We start from the raw sequence: 22,500 nt of genomic DNA on the forward strand, positions 1-22,500 counted from the left end.
TCGCATCATACCCACGCGTGTGCCAACCCCAAGGGAGTCTAAGTCACACCGGTAATTGTTCATGATAGTCACACCATCTCGCATGACGGAAGAACCACTCAGCATCCAGGTATCATAATCAATATCTGTCATGGTGCTGGGGAAATCAATCTCCTCAGGTGGAATGGCTGTCACCCCTGGAAAGACATCGAGAATTACGTTTAGAGGATACTATGAAGAAAACATTGCTACATCATACTGTCATATACTGTGTATTCTCTACATCACAAAAATTCGATCACTTTTAAAAGCTACTTACCAGCTTCCAAGGATCCTGACCATCTGTCTACCATTTTATCTATCATAACTTCAAACATTTCCCCTTCATGTAACTGCCTATTACTGATAACAATGGCATCATTAAATTCTCCATGGGCATTGGGGCGCTGAGCTGTTAATCCTCCATTCAATATGCGCGCATTCTTTCCATGTAAATGGTGGAATCGGAGATCACTGTAAGGATACATGGAAATATTAGTGACTATAAAACTAAGTATAGATACGTTACACTGAAAAACATCTCACAAATTCTCATTCTTTTCATCATGAAAACTAACCTGTATATGGTAGAGCTTGAGAGACTAGATGGCAAGACATCCGATGAACAGTGCTCAGAATGTTGCACAATGGAAGCCTGAGCTGCTTGGCCGTAGAGGTCGACTACACCAAAAATTCGCTCGGGCACATTACTGGCTGCTAGTCCTTGCTCCACTCCATTCACATAAAAAATTAAATTTCCATTGTCCTTGCGGATGACTCCAACTCGGTCACCAACCTGCAAATAATCATTAATCCTTAGAGGTTTGGTGTCTAATACAAGCAGTGATGATGGGGCATTTATAATGAAAGGCTTGCTTGGACGTGGAGGAGGAAGAATACATATGATACAAATTACAAATTCACATACAAATTGCCTAGATAATAAGGTGAATGAAAATGTCAGACCCCTTAAAATTACATCTAATCTATAGCTATGCTTAAGTTCCCAAAAAATAAAGAAGAGGAAGAAAAAAGAAAGGGAAAAATTCATGACATACCTTAAGCCTATCTAAATTCTGGCCATACTCATCAATGATTGTAGTACCATTATGCATTACCCCATTGCCTGTCATCATCCACGTTCCAGATCTGAAAAAAGGAATATTATATTTATATTTTTCATGCTAATTAGTTTTGGAAAATGCAACTTTTGTTTACTGTTCTCCTGAGTTTTGTGCAAGATCAGTGAATGATGAAATATTGCATTTTAAGGTTTAACACTGCTCTTTCATTCATTTCACCTGAATTTTTACACATGAAAATAAAATCACTGATAAATCTAGGGTTTTTGCATGGGAGAGAGACAGAAAAAAAAAAGAAAAAGAAAAAGGAAAGGAAAGGAAAGGAAAGGAAAGGAAAGGAAAGGAAAGGAAAGAAAAGAAGAGAAAAGAAAAAAAGGATGGAAAAAGAAAAGAAAAGGAAAGAAAAAAGGGAAAAAAAGAAAAGGAAAAGAAAAGAAAAAAGAAAAGAAATGAAGAGAGAGAGAGAGAGAGAGAGAGAGAGAGAGAGAGAGAGAGAGAGAGAGAGAGAGAGAGAGAGAGAGAGAAAGAGAGATATATAGAGAGAAAAAAAATATCTTTCAACTCTTAATTCACATCATTACCATATCTAACACAGAATATCCTTCCTCAATCAAATCGAACGACAAGCAATGGTACAAAATATATCCAGTAAACAATTCCAAAAGAAGCTGGTCTGTCCCCCCCCTTATGCAACAAATTCCTTAGGAACCAAAAGCTCACAAACAACACACCTAACATTGGTCATGGTAGATGGGTACTCCAGATCTGTAGGCGCGTGTGTTGTTACGCCAATTTCCAGCGAGCCAGCCCACTTGTCGACGCACTTGTCTAATCTCACTTCGAACATCTCGTTTGGTTTCAGGGGACGACGTGTCAGAACTACGCCGTTGTTGAAATCATCAGAAGCACTATCAAGGGGGATAAAGAGATACAATTATTTGTATTTCCAGTCCTGTAAAATTGGATACAAAACATTTTTGAGAGCAACTTCACTCCTATTACAACTTCAGTTTAACTTTTCCCCATTTTGTTCACAGAACAACGACTTGAAACAAATCTTCTCCTATGGGAATACACTAATGGCTCAGTTTCACAGACTTTACTTTAATGTATATAGGCAATAATGGCAAAATCTGGAGGGCTGTCACTTTGTTTACATCTATGTAATCACACATGTAGCTTATTGCTCCTTAGTTTTCCTCCCATTTTTATGTGTCAGCATTTTGAAGTGGTTTACTATTCATCAGCTTGGATGGTATGCTTTGTAAAAAGTGCAATTATTGCTCTTTCTTTTACTAATAATCTTGAATCTACTAAATAAACAAAATCCATTCCTTACTTTGGGCGATGGGCTGTGCGACCGTTGTTGATGACTTCAGCGAATGTCCCGCAATTGTTGTGGAATAGCAAAGCCTCACTGATTTCATCATCTGAGGGCACTGTTGAAAAAGGTGTCAAACAGGTCACTTTTTACTGAAAATCACATGTTTTTGTATACTTTGTACACTCACTCACTCCTCTGTATTCTGTCATACTTTGAAATGAATGTGACTGACACAAGTGCTAGTGCCTTTAATTTTTTTGCAAGGATATTATATACACATATACAGATGCTGTGATGCAGATCCATAACACTGCAGAAGATTAACATAGACTTCAAATGCAATGGTTAGGAACAGTTCCTGCTTTTCTCCTGGCTCCCCATTGTATCGTGTGTGTGTGTGTGTGTGTGTGTGTGTGTGTGTGTGTGTGTGTGTGTGTGTGTGTGTGTGTGTGTGTGTGTGTGTGTGTGTGTGTTTGTTTTTCATGTGTAATGTATTTCTCTTCATCAGGGAGGTGTGTATAACCCTAAGAAAAACAACTTGCAACATCAATTAACAAGACTCGCAAGCATTTTCCTCTATATACCTGCCTCATGTGTAAATACTGCTTTCAAATCTTTCTCATACACAAATTCATACTCATTTATTCACAAAAGTTTTAATAATACTAGTCAGTTCTTTTTGGGTACTCATTTAACTGTAGGTGTCAGACAGATGTGGAGGAGGATAAACTTGAATTGACTATGATTTTCCCATTTATCTATAACCAGAGAAGTCTTTTCTGTCTCAGAAACTCATAAAAGTATTTTAAAAATATGGTCGTATCCTAGGCTTTAATAAGTCTGCATGTGTATTATGTGGAAAAAAAAAAGATAAAACGAGCAAGTAAATTAACTGCAAAATTACAGAGTGAACAGAAAATAATTGATTCAGTGTTCCTGGTAATGTTAGATATATATTTAGTATATTCATAAGTTAGTGATACAACACAAATGCTAACAGAGTGCTAAAACTGTTGGGTAGAAGTTATCTCCCACCAGACTCATTATTCATAATACCTGCAGATTAGGAAAGACTTCTTAAGAGAAACATCTGTATAACACTCAAACGAATCAAATCATACAATAAATACCATCTTATAAAATATCAATTCTAATCTGAACATTCATACAGATCACAGAAATAACATCATCAAACCCATACTTCTCTTATGTACAAGACCAGTTTAATCTCCCACAGGCCTGTCTGATTAAGACCTCTATGTAACAAGAACACTCTAAAATCATCTCTTCTACAAAGTAACTTTGAAGTTGTTGATACTTACAGTATACCATGATCTTTTGCTATGCAGAACACAACACACCACTAGTATATCAAATATATCAAATTGTACACAGAAGCCTCTGTTGAAAAATCTGCTTTTGACTACAATGAACAGCTATTCCACTGAGAAATTCCTGTCGTAACAAAATTACACTGGTGAAGCTATAAAAGATATGGTGCTGGAATGAATAACAACCTCAAGTACTTTTGTCTTTAAATGAGGCTTGATTAGGCCTCAGCATGCCAGCAATCACTGGTGTTCAGTGTGTCTAGCAAGGGTGAAAAAAATATAGTGCACAGAGAAATTGAGGTCACAGGGTCCCTGCAGTGTGGTTACCAAGTAACTGTTATTTTCAATACAGTTTCCATCCTTATACTCAATCATCTGAAATGTCTGTCTCCCCAATTTCTCTGCAAAAGTTTATTAAGTTCATTTTATATAGGCTTTCCTGATACTGGGACATACTAAACAATTTACTTTTATTGCAAAAATCTTGAGTGCTAATTCAGATAGCATTCCAGTTTATAAATAAAACTTACTAGAAATAACTGTGATGATTATAAAAAAGTATTAGCAGTGAGGACATTACCTTTCAAAAACAATTGAAAAGGTACACTGCCTCCTATTCTACAATTTTTTCAAATGCCTGTATGCTAATCTGTTCAATATAATGTCAATCATTTTTGCAAGACAATATGATGCAGCTATTCTAATATGAAAAAAAATATATATAAACAAAATTAGGTCAAAATCAAGAATATGAAAAACTGGTTTACAATTTGCAAAATTTGCAGAAAATAGATTTTTGTAATATCAAATTTGGCTATAATTTCATATATAACTCTCTATTCATTAAAAAAATAATCACATATTTCATTTCAATATAGCATTCATCTATATAAATGAACCTTACTAGTTGATATTATGAGTGCATACCACATGCCAGGATTGCAATGCAATAAACAAAGTCAAATGCCGTGACTCCACCACATAAGTTATTAAGACAATCAAGTTTTATTTCATAATCCATTCTAACTACAAACACAGTAAAGTTAGAAATAAAAGTTATAATGAATAAATAAATATTTAATATAATTACTATCTACAAGTACTGCAAACTGTCAGTACCATGTGGTTATCTATTCAGAATTGGTACAACATACAAGTCTCACAATCACAACATAAAAACCCAATAACATGGAAGACAGGACTTATGGGGCAAAAAATGAGAACCTTTACTGTACCTTTTGGCTTTCCAAGACCACGAACTACGACTAAAATAAGAATAAAATTGAGTTACTGGACTGACAGGATCTGTGGCACAATAAAATTCCACTTTGGATTATTTGCAATCTGTCTCTATTTTTTTATTTATTCATCTTTTTTGGTCTTTAATTATATTGGCAATACAAATGCCTCTTCTGTTAAAACACTAATAAGTAAATAAAATAAAGTCTTCATTTGCATCCACATACATTCACTGTTTTCTTCCTCTTCAGTCTAAAAAATAACCAAGCATACAATGTTTGAACTCCGAAAAATATTTCAGGATTTATAAAATGCCTTTATAAAGCAGATCTATATGAGTAAAGTATCACGCAAACTTCATAATTCTTGTCTTTCTTTGTAGTATATTTTATGACATTCAATGCAGTCACATACTGTTTTCTTGGCTATATTTAAGCATTACAAACATCAATAGGGGCACATCATTACTGAGTGACTATTCTAAATCATTTGCCTGTTGAATGACGAAGGATCAACAGCAGCTATGGGGCACATACAACTGTATAAAGGCCAAATCACACTAGCACATTTTTGGCTGGAGGTTGGCAGTATTGCCATGATCTATAATTGTAGAAGGCCAATGTGGGCACCTGGGATGCACTTGTAAGAAACTTGTAATCTATGATAGAGCAATGTTTGAGTGGGGAAAAAGAAAAGCATTTCTCCTTTGCTGTTTTTACTCTGCTTCTACCTTTCACAGTTCATAACATTGCCAATAATGAAAGCATCCATTTATTTATTTATCTATTTATCTATTTTTTGCTTGCTCACTTATAGCTGCTTCCTTCCTTGGAAAAGAGTCTACTGCTCCCCAACACAGGTCAGATCAGTAGGCTCCTGTGCTAGTAGGGCATTACTTATGCATGAAGAATGGATGTTCTGGGGGGGGAAAATGTGCTAGTGTAATATGTGACAAATCTTTGCTTCATTATGACAGGATGACAATACATATTACTATGACAACAAATGGACTGAACAACAACATTTAACATCATGTCCTTCGAAGACTACATTGGAATTTTTGATAATGTAAAGAGGAAAATGTAACAAAAAAACAGTTATTAGGATAAACTTCAACTGATTATCAACATCACCAAGTTGTACGAAGGAAACAAAATAAAACTTCATAAAACTTCAAACATACAATCTAAACATAATCAGCAATGTAATTATCAATAAATTCATCTAGATACATTTGAAGCTTCTTTTGTTAGAAATTTTTTACATACCATAAAATATATAATTTCTCACTATTCAATGGCTTTTTATTTCTTTCCCTTACTGTTTCAGTCTCCTTATTTCTTTTGGTTATACAAGGAATAACTGTCAATATGAAAATGGGTTACTAACTATCATACATGGAATAGATCATAGATTTAATTGAATGCAAACTACTGGCTCTTAACCCATGCTGCCTGGGACAGTATGTATGTACGTGTCTTGTTTACTGTGAGTTTTGTTTATTGTCTTTACACACAGATGGCCCAACAAGTACTTAGTCACGCCAAGGAGTCAACTAGGTACTATCTACTTCACCTATTTACCCTTTTCTTTGATATTAGGATATATATATTTTTTCTTGTATTGCTATTAGTTGTGTTAAAACCCTTATAAGAAAAAAAAAAAAAAAAAAAAATTAAAATTAAAGGAGGGATATCTGGTGAGGTCAAGAGATCTACTAACTGACTCCTTGGCAGATCAAAAACTGTTGAATTATCTATGTGTATGGACATTTCACTAAAACAAAACTACAGGAAACACTACTACATTTTCCCGGTGGCATTGGGTTAACTCCTATAATCCGGATGACATGACCATCATGTTATGAAAAAATTGGCTTAAAGGGTGGGTGACATAAACATGCTATCATGGGAAAATTTGGCTGTGGACAGGGGTGATGCGAACTTGCCGTCGTAAGCACTTTGGCTGAAGGCCAGGGTGAGGGGAGTGGCTCACCAAGACTGCACAATGCTCTTGGAGGGCAATTAGACTTATTTGGGATTTAGGAATGTGCTTTTGCATTATTTCTATCATTAAACATGTCAGGAATGTATGATTCGTGAGCCATGACTGGAAGAGAGCTGGCTCCAGGGAGGATGCTATTTCTATGCACGATACTATTCTTGGCCCCGATGACCAGTGTTGCAGACTGTATTACAGAAAATAAAATATTAAATAAAAATAAAAATATGACACAAAGAGCAAAATGTTATTAATACTATTACTGGGCAAGGAAAACAGTCTATTACCATCTGGATAGAGCCAATCAAATGACAAATAGAGATCCTAGAAAATGGGGGGTGGGGGGACTTAAAATGCGTATGTAGATAAACAAAAAATACATTGCAAAGAGAGACAGAGTCTTCTCACTACACAAGAGTTCGCGTGTGCCCGGCCTACAAGCCACACACCCATCAGAATTGCCACTCATGTAAGCCTGATGCCTGTATTTTGGGCCACATGATGGAAGTGAAGCATCTGGATCCAATGGGTAGTGAAAAAAAATACTAAATTGGATTGTACAAAAGAAAATTGAATCAGAAGTTCATGTAAATGTAATATAACTGTTTGATAAAGTTAGAATTACCTATAATCCCTACATCCTAGAAGGAAAGTATAACTAAAAATAAGCCTTGCTTGTAACCCTAAGTAGGATAAGAAAAGGATAATCCATTCATGCAAATCAGAACACGGATTTTAACAATGCTTATTTATTTACATCTTAGAAAGGGTTTTGTGTTAACTTATATCTCCTTCATTCAAACTATTTCTTTCCTTAAGCTCTATCAAAATTAGGAACATTTACTGGTGTCAATCAAAATGGTATTTCATCACCAGCTTGTGCATGATGCATATTTGAAAGGTAAAACTGCAGTTAAATCAAGATGCTGACAGCTTATTTGGCCATCACAGTACTACTGTTACTCTGATGTCAACAACCAAGTAAATAAAAGTGATTCATGATGAAATAATACTATCAAAAAGGAGTTAAGACAATTCATTTGACAGGATATGGAAGTACTGAAATGGCAACAAATCTTGCTCTAGTTACTCGTCTTATTTTGAAATTACTATAAAAAAAATAAAAATAAAAATAAAATGAGACCCTTCACCCTCCCGAATGAACACCTAACTCAACTATTTTACGAAAAAAAAAGGGTTATAGGAAAAACACTGCATGCCGGTATTCCAAAAGAATCCTATATACACAGCATTTCCTTTAATTCCAGGAGAGAGAAGTATTATTACCTGCACTGAAGACCTGCATTATCAAAGAACAATAAAGACAATGTGGAAATGCTAATATACAGGTATGCTATCTACTTGGAAATATCTAACATTCTTGGTAATAAATGATCAATACAGAGTAGAATATTCTCTTACACATAATGATACACATTTATGAGGGGAGAATAATAACCATAGTCATACCTTTAGGTTTTCCAAGACCATGACCTATAGCTAAAACAGAAGTAAAACAGCATTACTATCCTCAAGAAATACACATAAAAAAATAATGAATAAATAAATAAAATAAAATTAAAACCACAATTCCCCTTGACCCATAAACACCATATGAAGTACTATTAAAGATATTGTACCCACAATTTCACTTAACATAAAAAAAATAATTGTATTTGTGAAAACATACTGTGAACAAACTGCTTAAATATTCAAATCATAGCATCAAAAAAAGTACTGTAAAAATAATTCTAGTATTGAGTGAAAAGGATGACATTCCTACTGTCTGCATAATCATCAAGTTATAAATCTTTCTCAAGGATCAATGATTATGCTCAGTAGTCACTAAAACAACCTAACAAGCCCTATTTGTTGCACATGAGAATGCTACAGGGCCATTACTGAAGGGCCTGTCTTACTTTCATGTGAATTTTATGAACCTGATTCTTGTTCATCTTGTGTTCACAGGACCTGTCTCTTTCAAGAAACATGGTCTTTGTCTTAAAAGTTTTCTTTATGTCCTTCGGAATATTATAAATATATCCAAAATTGTGTCACTTACCACCTATACTTGCAAACAGAAGAGACATCACAATCAGCATTAATCATACAGCTACAGAGATGATGGATGTGAAGAACAGATATCTAATTACAGTGATGGAAATTTATGCTGATCATTCACTAACAACCATGGTTAGCTACACTCTTGAACACTTACACATACACAACCAATGAATATCGCTGTATCATTGTAAATTTGTTCTAAATAACTCTACTTAAAAAAAAAAAAAAAAAAAAAAGTTTGCCTTGTCATATATCAGGCCATATATCAGGGATAAGTTAAATAACATACATTATGTATGTAAAAAAAAAATAAACAAGAGACCAGCAATGTGTGTTTACTGTATCTTTGTTTTGTTCCTATACGATCAACAGAGTATTATACTTTTAGTAAGTTTAAAAGTATGTAATTATTTGCTTTCAGGGGAATCTGAGAATTATCTATATAAGGCTAGAACAATATAGAAAATGTAAGATCACCTTGTGTAGAAATGTTTTAATAAAGAAAAAGAATAAGAATGAATTTCAGGCAAGTAAAAGAAACTAACTATGAATTTCAATTCCCAAAATAAATGTCTAGTTCTTGAATTCAGTTTAGAAAAAAAAAAAAAAAAAAAAAAAAAAAAAACTTAACATGATCAATTTTCTGGTCACATGGTCTAGCGATCAGGTATAATAGTCTAATAACAAAATGTCTCTATTGCCTATGCACCAACAGCAGTTATAATGCATCCAAATACCAGTAGTTAAGAATAAGAGAAATATTCACTCAAGTTAAAAAAGACTCTTCTGTTCACTTCTGTTATGCTGTTCACTTTGCATCTCACAGATTTTACCTGGAGTGTGTTTTGGGTTCGGTCACATGAGAATCTTGTATTTTTTACTATCTTCAGTGATAAGTAAGGTGGCAAATGAGCATGTTTTTTTCCCCTGCTCTCTTTTTCTTCCAGCCCCTCATTCACCTGTAGTGACTAAGGAATTCCCTACAAATGCTATTACCGTCTGAAAGTTTATGAAATTTGTGAGACCCACTTTTAGTAGCAGGTCCCCCATTTATGGGATAAAGTTAGCTCTCCATATACTCATCATGAGGGTCAGCGATGAGCAGTAGTTGCCTATATCAACACCCTAAATGAAGCTTCCACTGGTTTTGCCACCATGACAGTCCAGATGAGGTCTCCATTATCATTTCTTGGCAAGAGCTGTCACTACCATTGCAGCATCCTCACCTTCCCTAGGTTTTGCCAGAAGACCCTATCATAGCATTTTTGGTAGTTCCATGTGCTATCATATATTGCTTACCTGGTCCTATCTGACAGGTAGGAAATGATGACTTTATTCCACTGTTTAACAGTTACATATCTAATGGTCTACACTGTGAAAACTACATGTCTGAGTCACAGTGTCTTCATCAGTTTATCTCTGTGCCTGGTAGCTACTTGAGGTGATGCTGGCTAGGGAGATTTTTCTCATATGGTCTTACCAAAATAGAAAGTACACTGTACTTACCTGGTACTGATCCACTGTACAAATGTCATAGTTGCTTGAGTCAAATTAACTGACATTTCCAATTAGACTATAATTCCTGATTGCTACAGCCTTTGCACCAGACTTCTTGGACCAAAAATAATAAGTAAAAAGTGCCTGTAAGTTCTTCATTAAGAGAGTTTTTATGATGGTTTGTGGTAGTCAAGGGGGATATTCACACCTAAGACAAATATCTATACTGAGTGTGCAAACTATTTCTTCTTTTTGTACATTTCCTTGCAAGCATGCAACATAATTGATGTTGAATAATCTAATACAAATCATTTAAAGTATGGTTTTAATATGAGCTATGCTCTGATAGATTACAGCATTTAAAAACTTAATGGGGGGGGGGGGGGGGGAATCTATATCACAGTCACTGAGAATCGCTCACTGAACATTCGTAGATTCTTTGTGACTACATCACTTATGCTAATGTGGCACTATCTTCATGCTCCTTCCCAGCTTCAACAGTTTGCTTGTTCTCCAATATCACCTTTATTCATTCTAGATATATGTTAAAATTTGTAATAAGCCTGCAAACAATTCTGGGATAAACACTGCTTAACATGAAGACCACAAAAGAAAAAATCACAATGCATTTATTTCTTTGTAACCAAAGAATCATGATAAATGCCTGTTGTCAGAGCATAGAATATTATTGATGCTTACAGTTCATCTACCATGAATATCAGTATCTCATGGAACTTCAACTATGTAGCATTTCGGTAGAAATATATACAGGCAAGAGAAGTTCAAAAAATTAAAAATAACATTGATCATCAACAATCAAAACAGTTTCAAATATACTAAGAAATACCAAACTAATACCAACACTGACACCAAGTCAATTCTGGCACAAGTAGGCTTTCCTTTCTATCTAAACAAATGGCAAAGGAATGTATACACAAAAAAAAAAAAAAAGTGTACACATTACCTAAAGGTATAATGTCAACGATATCTTCATACTGAATACGGTTTAATTATCCACCACAACATAAACCAATCCATATGTAAGGAAAGTTAACAGGTGAAATGTATAAACTTTTACTGTACCTTTTGGCTTTCGTGGAACCTTGCCTATTACAGGAATGAAACAATATTACTAAAACACCTAATTACTTCAAAATAAATTTCCAGTTACCATTCAAGAAGGCATTTCATAGACATAACCTTTCACAATATTGATAACTTTGCAAACACTACCAATGATATAAAAGTTCTCTCAAAGTAATTTCAGCACCAAAAAATAAATCCATTTGGTAAATTTTGTGCCCAAATGCTTCACAAATCCCAGTAAAAAAAAAAAAGTGAACAATTGTTTCAAAAAAATACTTTTCAGAAAAACACAACTTTCCTTATATACAAAATTCACACACAATTATTACCAACATGTACCTTGTTTTATTATAAATCAACAAACAGCTTGCTATTAAGGATCCATAAAGGAAGTAAAAAAAAAAAAAAAAAAAAAAAAAAAAAAAAACTAACAATTTGAATTGAAATTTCTAAACAGTTCCATTTGTTTTACACACTAATGTAATAATAGAGGCATATAGCTGATATATTTTCTTTGTCTATTTCTAAGCATTCATTAAATGAACTTCCTGTACTATACATAATAATAAATAGAAAACCTAGCTATAATTCTAACCTTAATTTCTCATCAAACAAGACCATGACATAACCTACCTGTATCGGACAAAGGTGGCTGGATATCCGACAACTGAGTGTTTCTTCGAGTGATTAAGTTCTGTTCTTCTCGCTGGTCACGGTCCACTATCGTCACCTTTGTGAGAAATTTGTAATCGTAAAATGATTTCCTTGCTACTCTCAAAGCTGATTCCCTTTTACCAGTCTTCAATTTAGCTACATTCTGCTTTTTATATATTCAATTGTAAGTTAATGAGCCAAATATGGATTTTGTCCATTAGCAAATGATTACTAACACCTCTATTATCCCCCCAACATATGCACACTTCCATCTCTCCACATATATAAAAATTACCATCAACAAATTGGTGTCTATAAACAATCCTGTACTCTGGACACTAGGTCAAGTATTTAGCACTGAGATCCCTACTAAGTTCAACATTCTTCAAATATTCAAATTTGCTCACTGGCATCTGTGAGGTGCTGATGGGCTGTTATAGATGGGATATAGATTCAAATCTGGATTAGTACTGGTGACTCTCTACTTCTCTGGAAAGGCAGACTAAGATGGGGATATCAAGATTTGGTACAAAGATACTATGGCTGATTCTTAAGGCAGGGTGGACTGAGTAGTAAGTTCCTGGGGAGGACTTTTGAATAAAATATTTCTCTACACATTTCAACAGTTCATGTCAAATGTAAACACTCCAGTTGTTCTTATTATACATCAGAATTTGAAAAGATAACAAACACTATTTTCAGTTAAAAAATTACATACTCCTTGTATAATGTACAGCAATACTTAGACATGATACACCTTCACATACTTTATTGACCTATTGTCACTAACCTCACACAGCTCAAAGGATGAGTTCAAACTGCATTAACCATATCAAAAACTTAAGATTACTATTTAGTGTATATCATTAAAAAGTATTTCTGAAACAATCTAAACCATAAATTAACCAAACCTAATAAAAAGATATTCCTGCAGCATGAAAGAACTAACACAAATCAATCACCTCAGTATTGCAATATTAAAAAATCATATATTGAAAGCAATCACAATTTTTTACAATATCAACCTTTCCAATCTTTCTATTCATGGTGACATATAAATAAGAAATCTTTAATTTAAAGAAAATATGTTGATGGAAAGCAACAAAATCAAGCCCCTATAGGTTACTATGTACCTCTTCTCGTTCTCAGAACCTTTCAGACTGCAGCACTTACTTTCACTGTCATGCCATAGAGATCAACAACAGACCACACGGGAGGCGGTACATTGGTAGCAGCAACGCCCTGGTCCAGGCCATTGATATAGTAGTGAAGTTCTCCACCAGTCTTTAGCATCATGCCGATCCGATCACCCTCCTATGACAAAAGGAAATAAAAAATAAAAAATAAAGAAAAGAAAATGCTGTATCTCTCTTTTTTTTTAATTCATTTATCACAAGTATCATCCTCAAAACATACATTATTCTTTCTTCTGATTGAAGGCAGAATCTCACTTAGAATTACATTATTCATCACAAAGAGGACATCAAATATTTCATATGTACCCTAAATCATTACAACAGAATTATTTATAAAATCACTGAAACCTAAATGCTTGCCTTTCCACAAATCTCATTCAACTCAATATTCAAAGCCACAAAATTCATAAAGCCACTGGGGGTCCCTGACCTTCAACTCATCAAGGTTGAATTCCCCATATTCCCTGTGCGTTCCTTTGCCGTTGGTGAGTATGCCGGTCCCACTCATCATTGTAGTCCCTGAGCGCATGTTTGTCATTGTGGCCGGAAAGTCCAAGATACTGGGATTGTGTGTTGTAATCCCTACCTCAATGCTGCCCGACCACTTGTCCACTAGACGATCAATTCGTATCTGGGAAAAGGCAAGGTTAAAGCTTCAAGTTCGAGCAACTGAAAACATTCATAAATGCGAGGTGGATTAATATTACCATAACTTGTAACTAATCTTGTTCCAGTTATTGTTTCGAATGATAACAAAAACATTAATAAATCATAGTTATGCAAGCTAATGAAATTCAATATTTGCACTCATGAAAAATGCTATAATTTCATCCAGGAGCCATACACAGATCCAATTCATCACCAATATCTGACTGCCACCTGGTCCACAGGCAAACCCACTCATAAAATGTCCTAAAAATCCATTTAAAACTTTTCTGGGAATTCAGCCTACATATGGACAAATGAATACATGCTGCTGCAACCAAAGCCTCTTTTCCTTCTGGAAGTAACAACCAAAATAACAATAATAGTAATAATAATAACAGCAATGATATTACAATCACCATCAAGAATAAGAACAGTGACAATAGTAGCATACTGCTGATATTCATTGGGCCAAGAAAAAGAAATGCTGAGGTTCCTGAAATCTAAATGACCCTAACTTTGTAGTCTGAACTTGGATATGATTTTTTAATGATTTTCAAGCAGAGTTTGCATTAAAAGCTACTTAAGATTAACAAACCTCTTCCTTTGATGAAATATATTTGTGAAACCAGTACTGATAAAAAACAAGACGAAGGAAAAGATTAAATAAAAATTACCTACAAGATTAATTCTCACAAGGTTACCTCATTTTTATTTTTATTTGAATACTTGGCTTTACATATTCAGTTCACTAATTCAAGAATATCAATGTCAACTAATAATCCAGGAAATTTTTTCCCTCTCCCTTTTCTCTTGTTGGTAAAAACAAAATAAAATAAAACAAATACATACATATACATTATATGTGTATATATACATATATATATATATATATATATATATATATATATATATATATATATATATATATAAAATTAATATTATTATTATTATTTTTAACTCAACATGAATGAGTATATAAAAAACAAAATACAAAATATACCCATCCATATGGATGATCACACTTGAAGCTAAAGACTACGATATACAGCAACACTCACCTCAAATAATTCATTTTCCCTTAGTGCTCTGCAGCTCATTACAACTCCATTGTTGAATTCATCAAGTGGTCGTCTTCTCTCTGCTGTTCTCCCACTGTTGGACAACTTCACGAGGGTTCCACACTTGTCGTGGAACCTCAGCCGATCGTTGGTCGAGTCGTAATTCACACTGTTATCTGCAGGTCCTGGGTTATTATTACCTGCCTGGTTCCCCACACTGTTAGCGTTGCCGTTGGTGTTTCCGTTGTTATTACCGCCCCCGTTGTTATTCCCCCCATCGCAGTTATTGCTACCCGAGCCGCCTACTGCCCCGCCGCACATGTAGCCTGACTGGGTCGCACTATTCCCCGCGTTTTTGCCCCCTCCGCTAGTCTGTGTGGCCCCACAACTGGTGGCCGGGACTGACGAGGGCACCACTGTGGTCTCCAAAGGTCGCGGGGATGGGTTATTGGATTCACTAACATCGCAACTACTTTCTCTCCCATCTCTCTCATCATGTAAGACATTACTATCACTGTTGGACATCAAACTATTGGCAATACTAATATTTGCTACATGATTACTAAGTGCACTGCAGGTGCCGACATTTATGGAGGAGGTTAGATTTACAACTGCGGTGTTGTTGCTGGTTATACTTTGGTTATTTACAATGGAGGTGGCGATAATATTGGTTTCAGGCTGAGAGTCCAATATGTTGGAGTCACGCATGGATGAGAGTTCACTTATGGAATCCTCATCTAATGTATCTGAAAAAAAAGTTTAAAATAATTAGTTTCAGTTTTGTTTATATAAAGTTAGCTCTCCACATGACTAAATCTATAGCAATACAAACCAATCAATAATTCAATAAATCAATGATTCATACATTTCATAAACAGACATTCATATATATTTATATCTTTATATATGAGTGTGTGTGTGTGTGTGTGTGTGTGTGTGTGTGTGTGTGTGTGTGTGTGTGTGTGTGTGTGTGTGTGTGTGTGTGTGTGTGTGTGTGTGTGTGTGTGTGTGTGTGTGTGTGTGTGTGTGTGTGTGTGTGTGTTTGCCTGTGAGTGCGTGCACATGTGATGATAATAATTTATATATATTGTGCATAATGTAACACACATCTCTAAAGAATTTACTTCTTTTCTGAAAAAAATAATAGTATAAGAAAATTATACAGGGGATCCTGGTTTTTACTCTTCCATTACTGACACTATGTGCATACATCATAAATTACATATTGCTCTTTTGTTGTTAGCTTTCTGAGAGTTTATACACACATATCAATAAACACATGAGAAACTACTAACAAACATGATATAAAAGAAGCTACAATGTAAAATTAACCCGGTGCTGCCAGGAAAATGTATTATTCAATGTAGCAATAGTTTGTGTCTCTAAACAAAGATGGTTCCATAAGCGCTTAGTAACCAAGTAGCTAATTCGTTGACCTCTTGACCTCACCTGATTTCAACTTTCCTTGAGTTTTCAAAAATCAAGGAAAAGGATAAAGAGGTGAGATAGGTAGTACTAGTAATTGACTCATTGGTGACAGCATACTTGGAGAGTCAACTATGTGTAAAGACAGTTAATAAACTTAACTAACTGTGGGCATGACATGCGAGCATCGGGTTTAATATATGTAAAACAAGAACATGAATTCCAAAGTATGTAGACTTGTACCTCCCTTTGAAAGTCGATGCACAATGCTAATGAGAATTAATGTGTGTGTGTGTGAGCAATACATACACACTTTCCAGTCAGCTAAATAGTCTGATGCTGTCCTACCAGTGCACTCTCAGGCACTGTTAAGTTTTTATATTGATTTACCCCCTGGACCAATTGATACAAAATCATCCAAACCTAAGTGTAGGCATATTGTGTTGACACTTGATGTGTTGAAAACAGAATAAAGAAATTAAAGTGGTGAATGCAAAGCTAACATTGGGCACATAAAGAGACCACTGCCTAAAATGTATTTTTGAAAGACAGAGAAAGAAGCAAACTACCCTTCATTACTTTTTTTAAGTGTTATATCAACATGGAATGCATGACTATCCTCTCTCATCCATCTCAATCACTCCATATTCCTTTACAAAAAACATGGTTGAAAATGAAGATGAGAAGGTTGATCATGTCAAAGGTGATGATCCTCACCCATCTGTCTATGCAAGACAGTCTCATATTCCTGTCACCTCTGTCACATGTTGACAAACATCCTTCCGAACTTGTGTGTCGTGAGTAATAATTGCATCACATTTCACAAAAGCTGACATCTGAATTCTATTCCTTTTAGTATCAAATTAAGAATATACATATAGAATATATGCTTTAGCACAACACTGGATATTATGGTTCTGGTCTACATTACACCCCCATATAATGTACTCTAATGGGATACTGTATATCACAATTCATGGTCTTTTTCTGGTCCATACTTATGTCAAATAATAGAGATCCCCTGTACAACAAATTTTATAAATTACGCAAAAAAACTAAATATGCAAAAGTTCTATATAAATACATAAATATCACACACTCACTCTCTCTCACATGTAAGCAAAAACAACTTGATAAACAATATACCATGAGTCCAAACTGCGTGTACTCTTGATGGCAGTCCAGTTGCAAAGAACTTTCAAGCAAGTTACTTCAATTCTTTGTGAGTTACCCCTTATTCTTGCCACGAGACTATAACTATAATCAAGCTTTCCCATCACAGATAACAGACTTTACATTATTACCAGCATCAAGAAGCTCAGCTTAGTTTGGAATAACATGACTACTTGTGGAAACTGGAACTATGTTTCTAAATAATCTGGGAACACCACATACAAAGGCTGTAACTAATATCTTCTAAGTTCATTTTTCATACTCACATCCCTCTTAAGTTAACATAGATAAAGATATAACAATATTATCCTAATTACATAAAATATCTAGTGTCACACAAATAAATAATACAAAGATGAAAAATGTTGAATAATACATTTAGACAGAGCAAGATAAAAGTGCCTTTTTAATAGGATTTTAATGCAGATAAAAAAAAAAAAAAAAAAAAAAAAAAAAAAAAAAAAAACACACACTTAAATATCTGTGTCTTGTTCTCCATTACATTTGGTTCAAGTGAGACATAAAAGTGTTAATAAAGGTGAATGAAAAATGCCAGTAAAGGAATCCTACTGTCAAATACATATAGTTTAAGTGATGTATATGTAGAATATACAAGAAGAATATACATAACGAACATTAGTTATGAAATCACAGCTGTCAGTTAGAGCAACTGTGAATAATTTTAGCGATCCGTACACAGAACAAGCTAAGCAGCAACTATATACTAAAGCTCCTTGTATTGTTGACCTCAAAAAAGTATGTCAGCCGATTGGACACAAGTATTATTAGCAGTTTTGCTAAAAGGGAGGATCTCATTTTGTTTATTCTTACCCTCTCCCCAAGACCCTGAGTTCCAATCACATGCAGCTGCAAGTAGTAATAAATTATGAAATAATATTAATAAAATCTCAAGACAAGTAGTTTTCTTTTACCTGATCTAACTCCTCCCATCATTCTCATTAAAAAAACAGCAGGTATTGCAGTGAACACAATAAATTAGCTGGTAGCTTTTAAGTAATTATCATATTGGTATTGGCAGATAAGAGGGAAAAGTAATGCCATTGTATTTTTTCACTATGCTTCTCCTACCATGCACAAAAAGCTAGAGAAGAAAGGTACCTGCATTAATGCTTCATGTAAATTAACCATCAGTATCATCTAGTATTTAAACTAACTCAGATATAACTGGACCTGAAAGCCTTTCAAAAACAAACAGGAAAATATCTTGAACAACCCTGCTTTAGTTACACATCTACAATCCTGCAAAATGAGCATGCCATGCTTATCACAAAGGCATTATTTACCAAACCCATAAATACTTACTTGAATCTGGAGTTGAGGGCGCGGTGAGGGTAACTTGAGCGCATTTGCCGTACATGTCAACCACAGCATATAATATTTGCGGCAAATTGACTGCTGCCACTCCTTGACACTCTCCATTCACAAAAAATTTGAGGTCCCCCTGAATAAAAGGAATTAATAGTAAGACACAGAAGAAATCACTTAATGCAGCTTTTAAATACTGTATCTTTTCCAAATGTTCCACTCTCTTGAACACAAATAGTAACAATAAAAAAGAAAAAGAACAAGAACAAGAAGATAATGAAGAAGAAAAACTTATGACCTTTATTCATGCTTTTCTACCTATATGCCTTTTCTCAATTTGAATATTTGTTTCACTTATTGGTAAATATTCATTATACAGCTAATGCTTTGGTTAAACATAATGACAGTCACATGGGACTATTCTAAACACACTCTTGTCAAAAAAAAGAAGAGAAAAAGATCACTACCTCATATGAATTAATATGTATTTCTAGCCACTCTTTCAGCTATGAAAAATGCACAAAAACAGAGTTGAAAGATCAAGGGGTGAAGATTAAAAAAATAAATATCTATTATGTAAATGGAAAGATAAAAAAAGAAAAAAGAAAAACATCCTCAAACAAATAAATAAAAAAATAAATAGATAAGTAAATAAAAAAGAAAAAAAAAAAGGACAAGAAGAAGAAGAAGAAGAAGAAGAAAAGAAAAAAGACTTCACACTCTTAAAAAAACAGGGGACCCAAAAACCTCAACAGTCCAACTCTGCATCTGTTACCTGTGACGTTCGCATAACCCCCACTCTGTCCCCCTCCACCAGCTTGTCCAAATCACAGCCATAGGCCTCATGCAGGGATCGGCCGTCCCGCAACACTCCTTGGCCTAGCATTATCTGTTGAGGAAAATAAATAATGTACAATAAAAGAATAAGATACATATAGTATGGACACATACACATAAATACACAAATACCTCCCTCCCCCACACACACATATCTGTACATATATTACTCTATTATATTTATATAGCATACATACATTTTACATAAAATATATATATAGAGACATATATATATTGACATATTAATGTATAACATGTATATGTTTATGTATATGCATATGCATGTGTGTGCATATATATATATATATATATATATATATATATATATATATATATATAATATATCATATATATCATATATATTATATATATTATATATATTAAATATATTATATATATATTTTATAAATATCATATATATATCATATATATATCATATATATATTATATATATATTATATAAATATCATATATATATTATATAAATATCATATATATATTATATATATATTATATAAATATCATATATATTATATAAATATCATATATATATTATATAATATCATATATATATTATATATATATTATATATATATATATATATATATATATTATATCTATATATATTATATAAATATCATATATATATTATATATATATAATATCATATATATATTATATAAATATCATATATATATTTTATATATATATTATACATATTATAATATAATATAATATAATATAATATAATATAATATATAATATAATATATGATATAGCATATACATAAAATATGTAATATATGTGTGTGTGCTTGACCCCCCCCCCCCCCCCACACACACACACATACACACACACATACACACACACACACACAACCCCCCCCCCCCCCCCCTACACACACAAACAAGAAGACACACACACACATAGCATATACATAAAATATGTAATATATGTGTGTGTGCTTGACCCCCCCCCCCCCACACAAACACACACACTCACACACTCACACACTCACACTCACACTCACACACTCACTCACACACTCTCACACACACACACACACACACACACACACACACACACACACACACACACACACACACACACACACACACACACACACACACACACACACACACACACACTCACTCACTCACTCACTCACTCACTCACTCACTCACTCACTCACTCACGCACGCACGCACGCACGCACGCACGCACGCACGCACGCACGCACGCACGCACGCACGCACGCACGCACTCTCTTGACAAACTGTCTTCCCAAATTCCCACCACTCCGATCAAAACCCCAACTCACCCATGTTCCGCCTCTGAGGTCTGTTGCTGTGATGGGAATATCGATAACATCGGGGTTGCACACGGTGACTCCAATCTCTATGCTCCCACTCCATGTGTTTAGCTGCCGAGGAAAGAAAACACGAAGCTTAATGAACAATACATATTTTATGTACAGATGAGGTAGTCAGATACGTAAGCCTTTTCTCTGATCCATTTCTATATTACATTAAGAAAGAAAGAAAGAAAGAAAGAAAGAAAAAAAAGAAGAAGTTGAACTTGTTTAGCTTAAAAGATTATTTGAAAACATCACTAAACATTACTTATTATATAGGAGCTGTCCAACCATTAAAAGCTAAAACAGTAACTTTAGACCCCATAAAAAAAAAAGGACATCTTTAAATAGAATGTACCGTGAATACATGGACTATGTGGTGGGTAAGAAGAATAGAAGTAATGGCCATAATGATAACAAAACAATGCAATAACCTAAAGAAAATAATGCAAAAAAAGCACTCCGACAACGGCCAACACGTCCCAAATATTTACGTTCTGGTACGATAGAACTTTTAGTCCATGGGGATTTGTCGGTCAGACAAGGAACTGCTTCCAGCTTTATTTAACGAAATGTACATGGGGAAGCATTGAAAGCATTGAGGCCATGGCAGCCGTAAACATCAAAGTCAACCTTGGGCCAGATATGATCTAGGAGTTCCCTAGGAGGTCTGTTTATCCATACAGTTATTTCGTACATTTACATAAATAGATAGATATGTATATGTATGTATTTATCTATGTGAATATAACTTGTCAGCAATGAGTCTTATTTTCTTATACAAACTATGAAGTACAAAATATCCATATGTTTAAGCTATCCAAAAATATACAATTTAATAATGAGAACTAGCATCACAAATACCAGAAACTGAAACACGAACAAGTGAATATACTTGAGGTTATACTTCAGCCGTTCATGATAACAAACAAGATTCGAAAACATCAACCAATGCATATGGCTGCCATTGAAGCATTCATCTCTATATAACTTAAAATAGTGAAGGCATTAATTTCCATTTTGCACTGTCTCGTCTGCAGAAAGCCTATCATCCCTCTTCAAATTGGAACTTTTCTGTATTGCCATAGACAGCCCATATTTGCTGTGTTTTGACTGTTTCATCTAATCTTTACAGAATCATTTCAAGTACATGTTATCTATTTAGTTCCTCAGGTTAATATGAAAAA

General features: G+C 34.2%; 1 protein-coding gene across 1 annotated transcript in view; it reads right to left on the bottom strand.

The window, feature by feature from the left end:
• Positions 1 to 22,500, bottom strand: part of LOC125031546 (neuralized-like protein 4) — a 42,525-nt gene that overhangs the window by 18,932 nt on the left and 1,093 nt on the right. Inside the window, exons 2-14 of the mRNA XM_047622428.1 lie at positions 21,281 to 21,382; positions 19,898 to 20,011; positions 19,120 to 19,258; positions 15,199 to 15,944; positions 13,923 to 14,123; positions 13,470 to 13,610; positions 12,276 to 12,372; positions 2,440 to 2,539; positions 1,832 to 2,008; positions 1,077 to 1,167; positions 597 to 814; positions 299 to 492; positions 1 to 176 (exon numbers count right to left, since the gene is read on the bottom strand). The exon at positions 1 to 176 is cut by the window's left edge and continues 73 nt beyond it. Coding sequence (XP_047478384.1) covers positions 1 to 176; positions 299 to 492; positions 597 to 814; positions 1,077 to 1,167; positions 1,832 to 2,008; positions 2,440 to 2,539; positions 12,276 to 12,372; positions 13,470 to 13,610; positions 13,923 to 14,123; positions 15,199 to 15,944; positions 19,120 to 19,258; positions 19,898 to 20,011; positions 21,281 to 21,382 — 2,496 coding nt within the window. The remainder of the gene's footprint in view (positions 177 to 298; positions 493 to 596; positions 815 to 1,076; positions 1,168 to 1,831; positions 2,009 to 2,439; positions 2,540 to 12,275; positions 12,373 to 13,469; positions 13,611 to 13,922; positions 14,124 to 15,198; positions 15,945 to 19,119; positions 19,259 to 19,897; positions 20,012 to 21,280; positions 21,383 to 22,500) is intronic.

Source organism: Penaeus chinensis, chromosome 13, assembly GCF_019202785.1.
Source record: "Penaeus chinensis breed Huanghai No. 1 chromosome 13, ASM1920278v2, whole genome shotgun sequence".
NCBI classification, from domain to species: domain Eukaryota; kingdom Metazoa; phylum Arthropoda; class Malacostraca; order Decapoda; family Penaeidae; genus Penaeus; species Penaeus chinensis.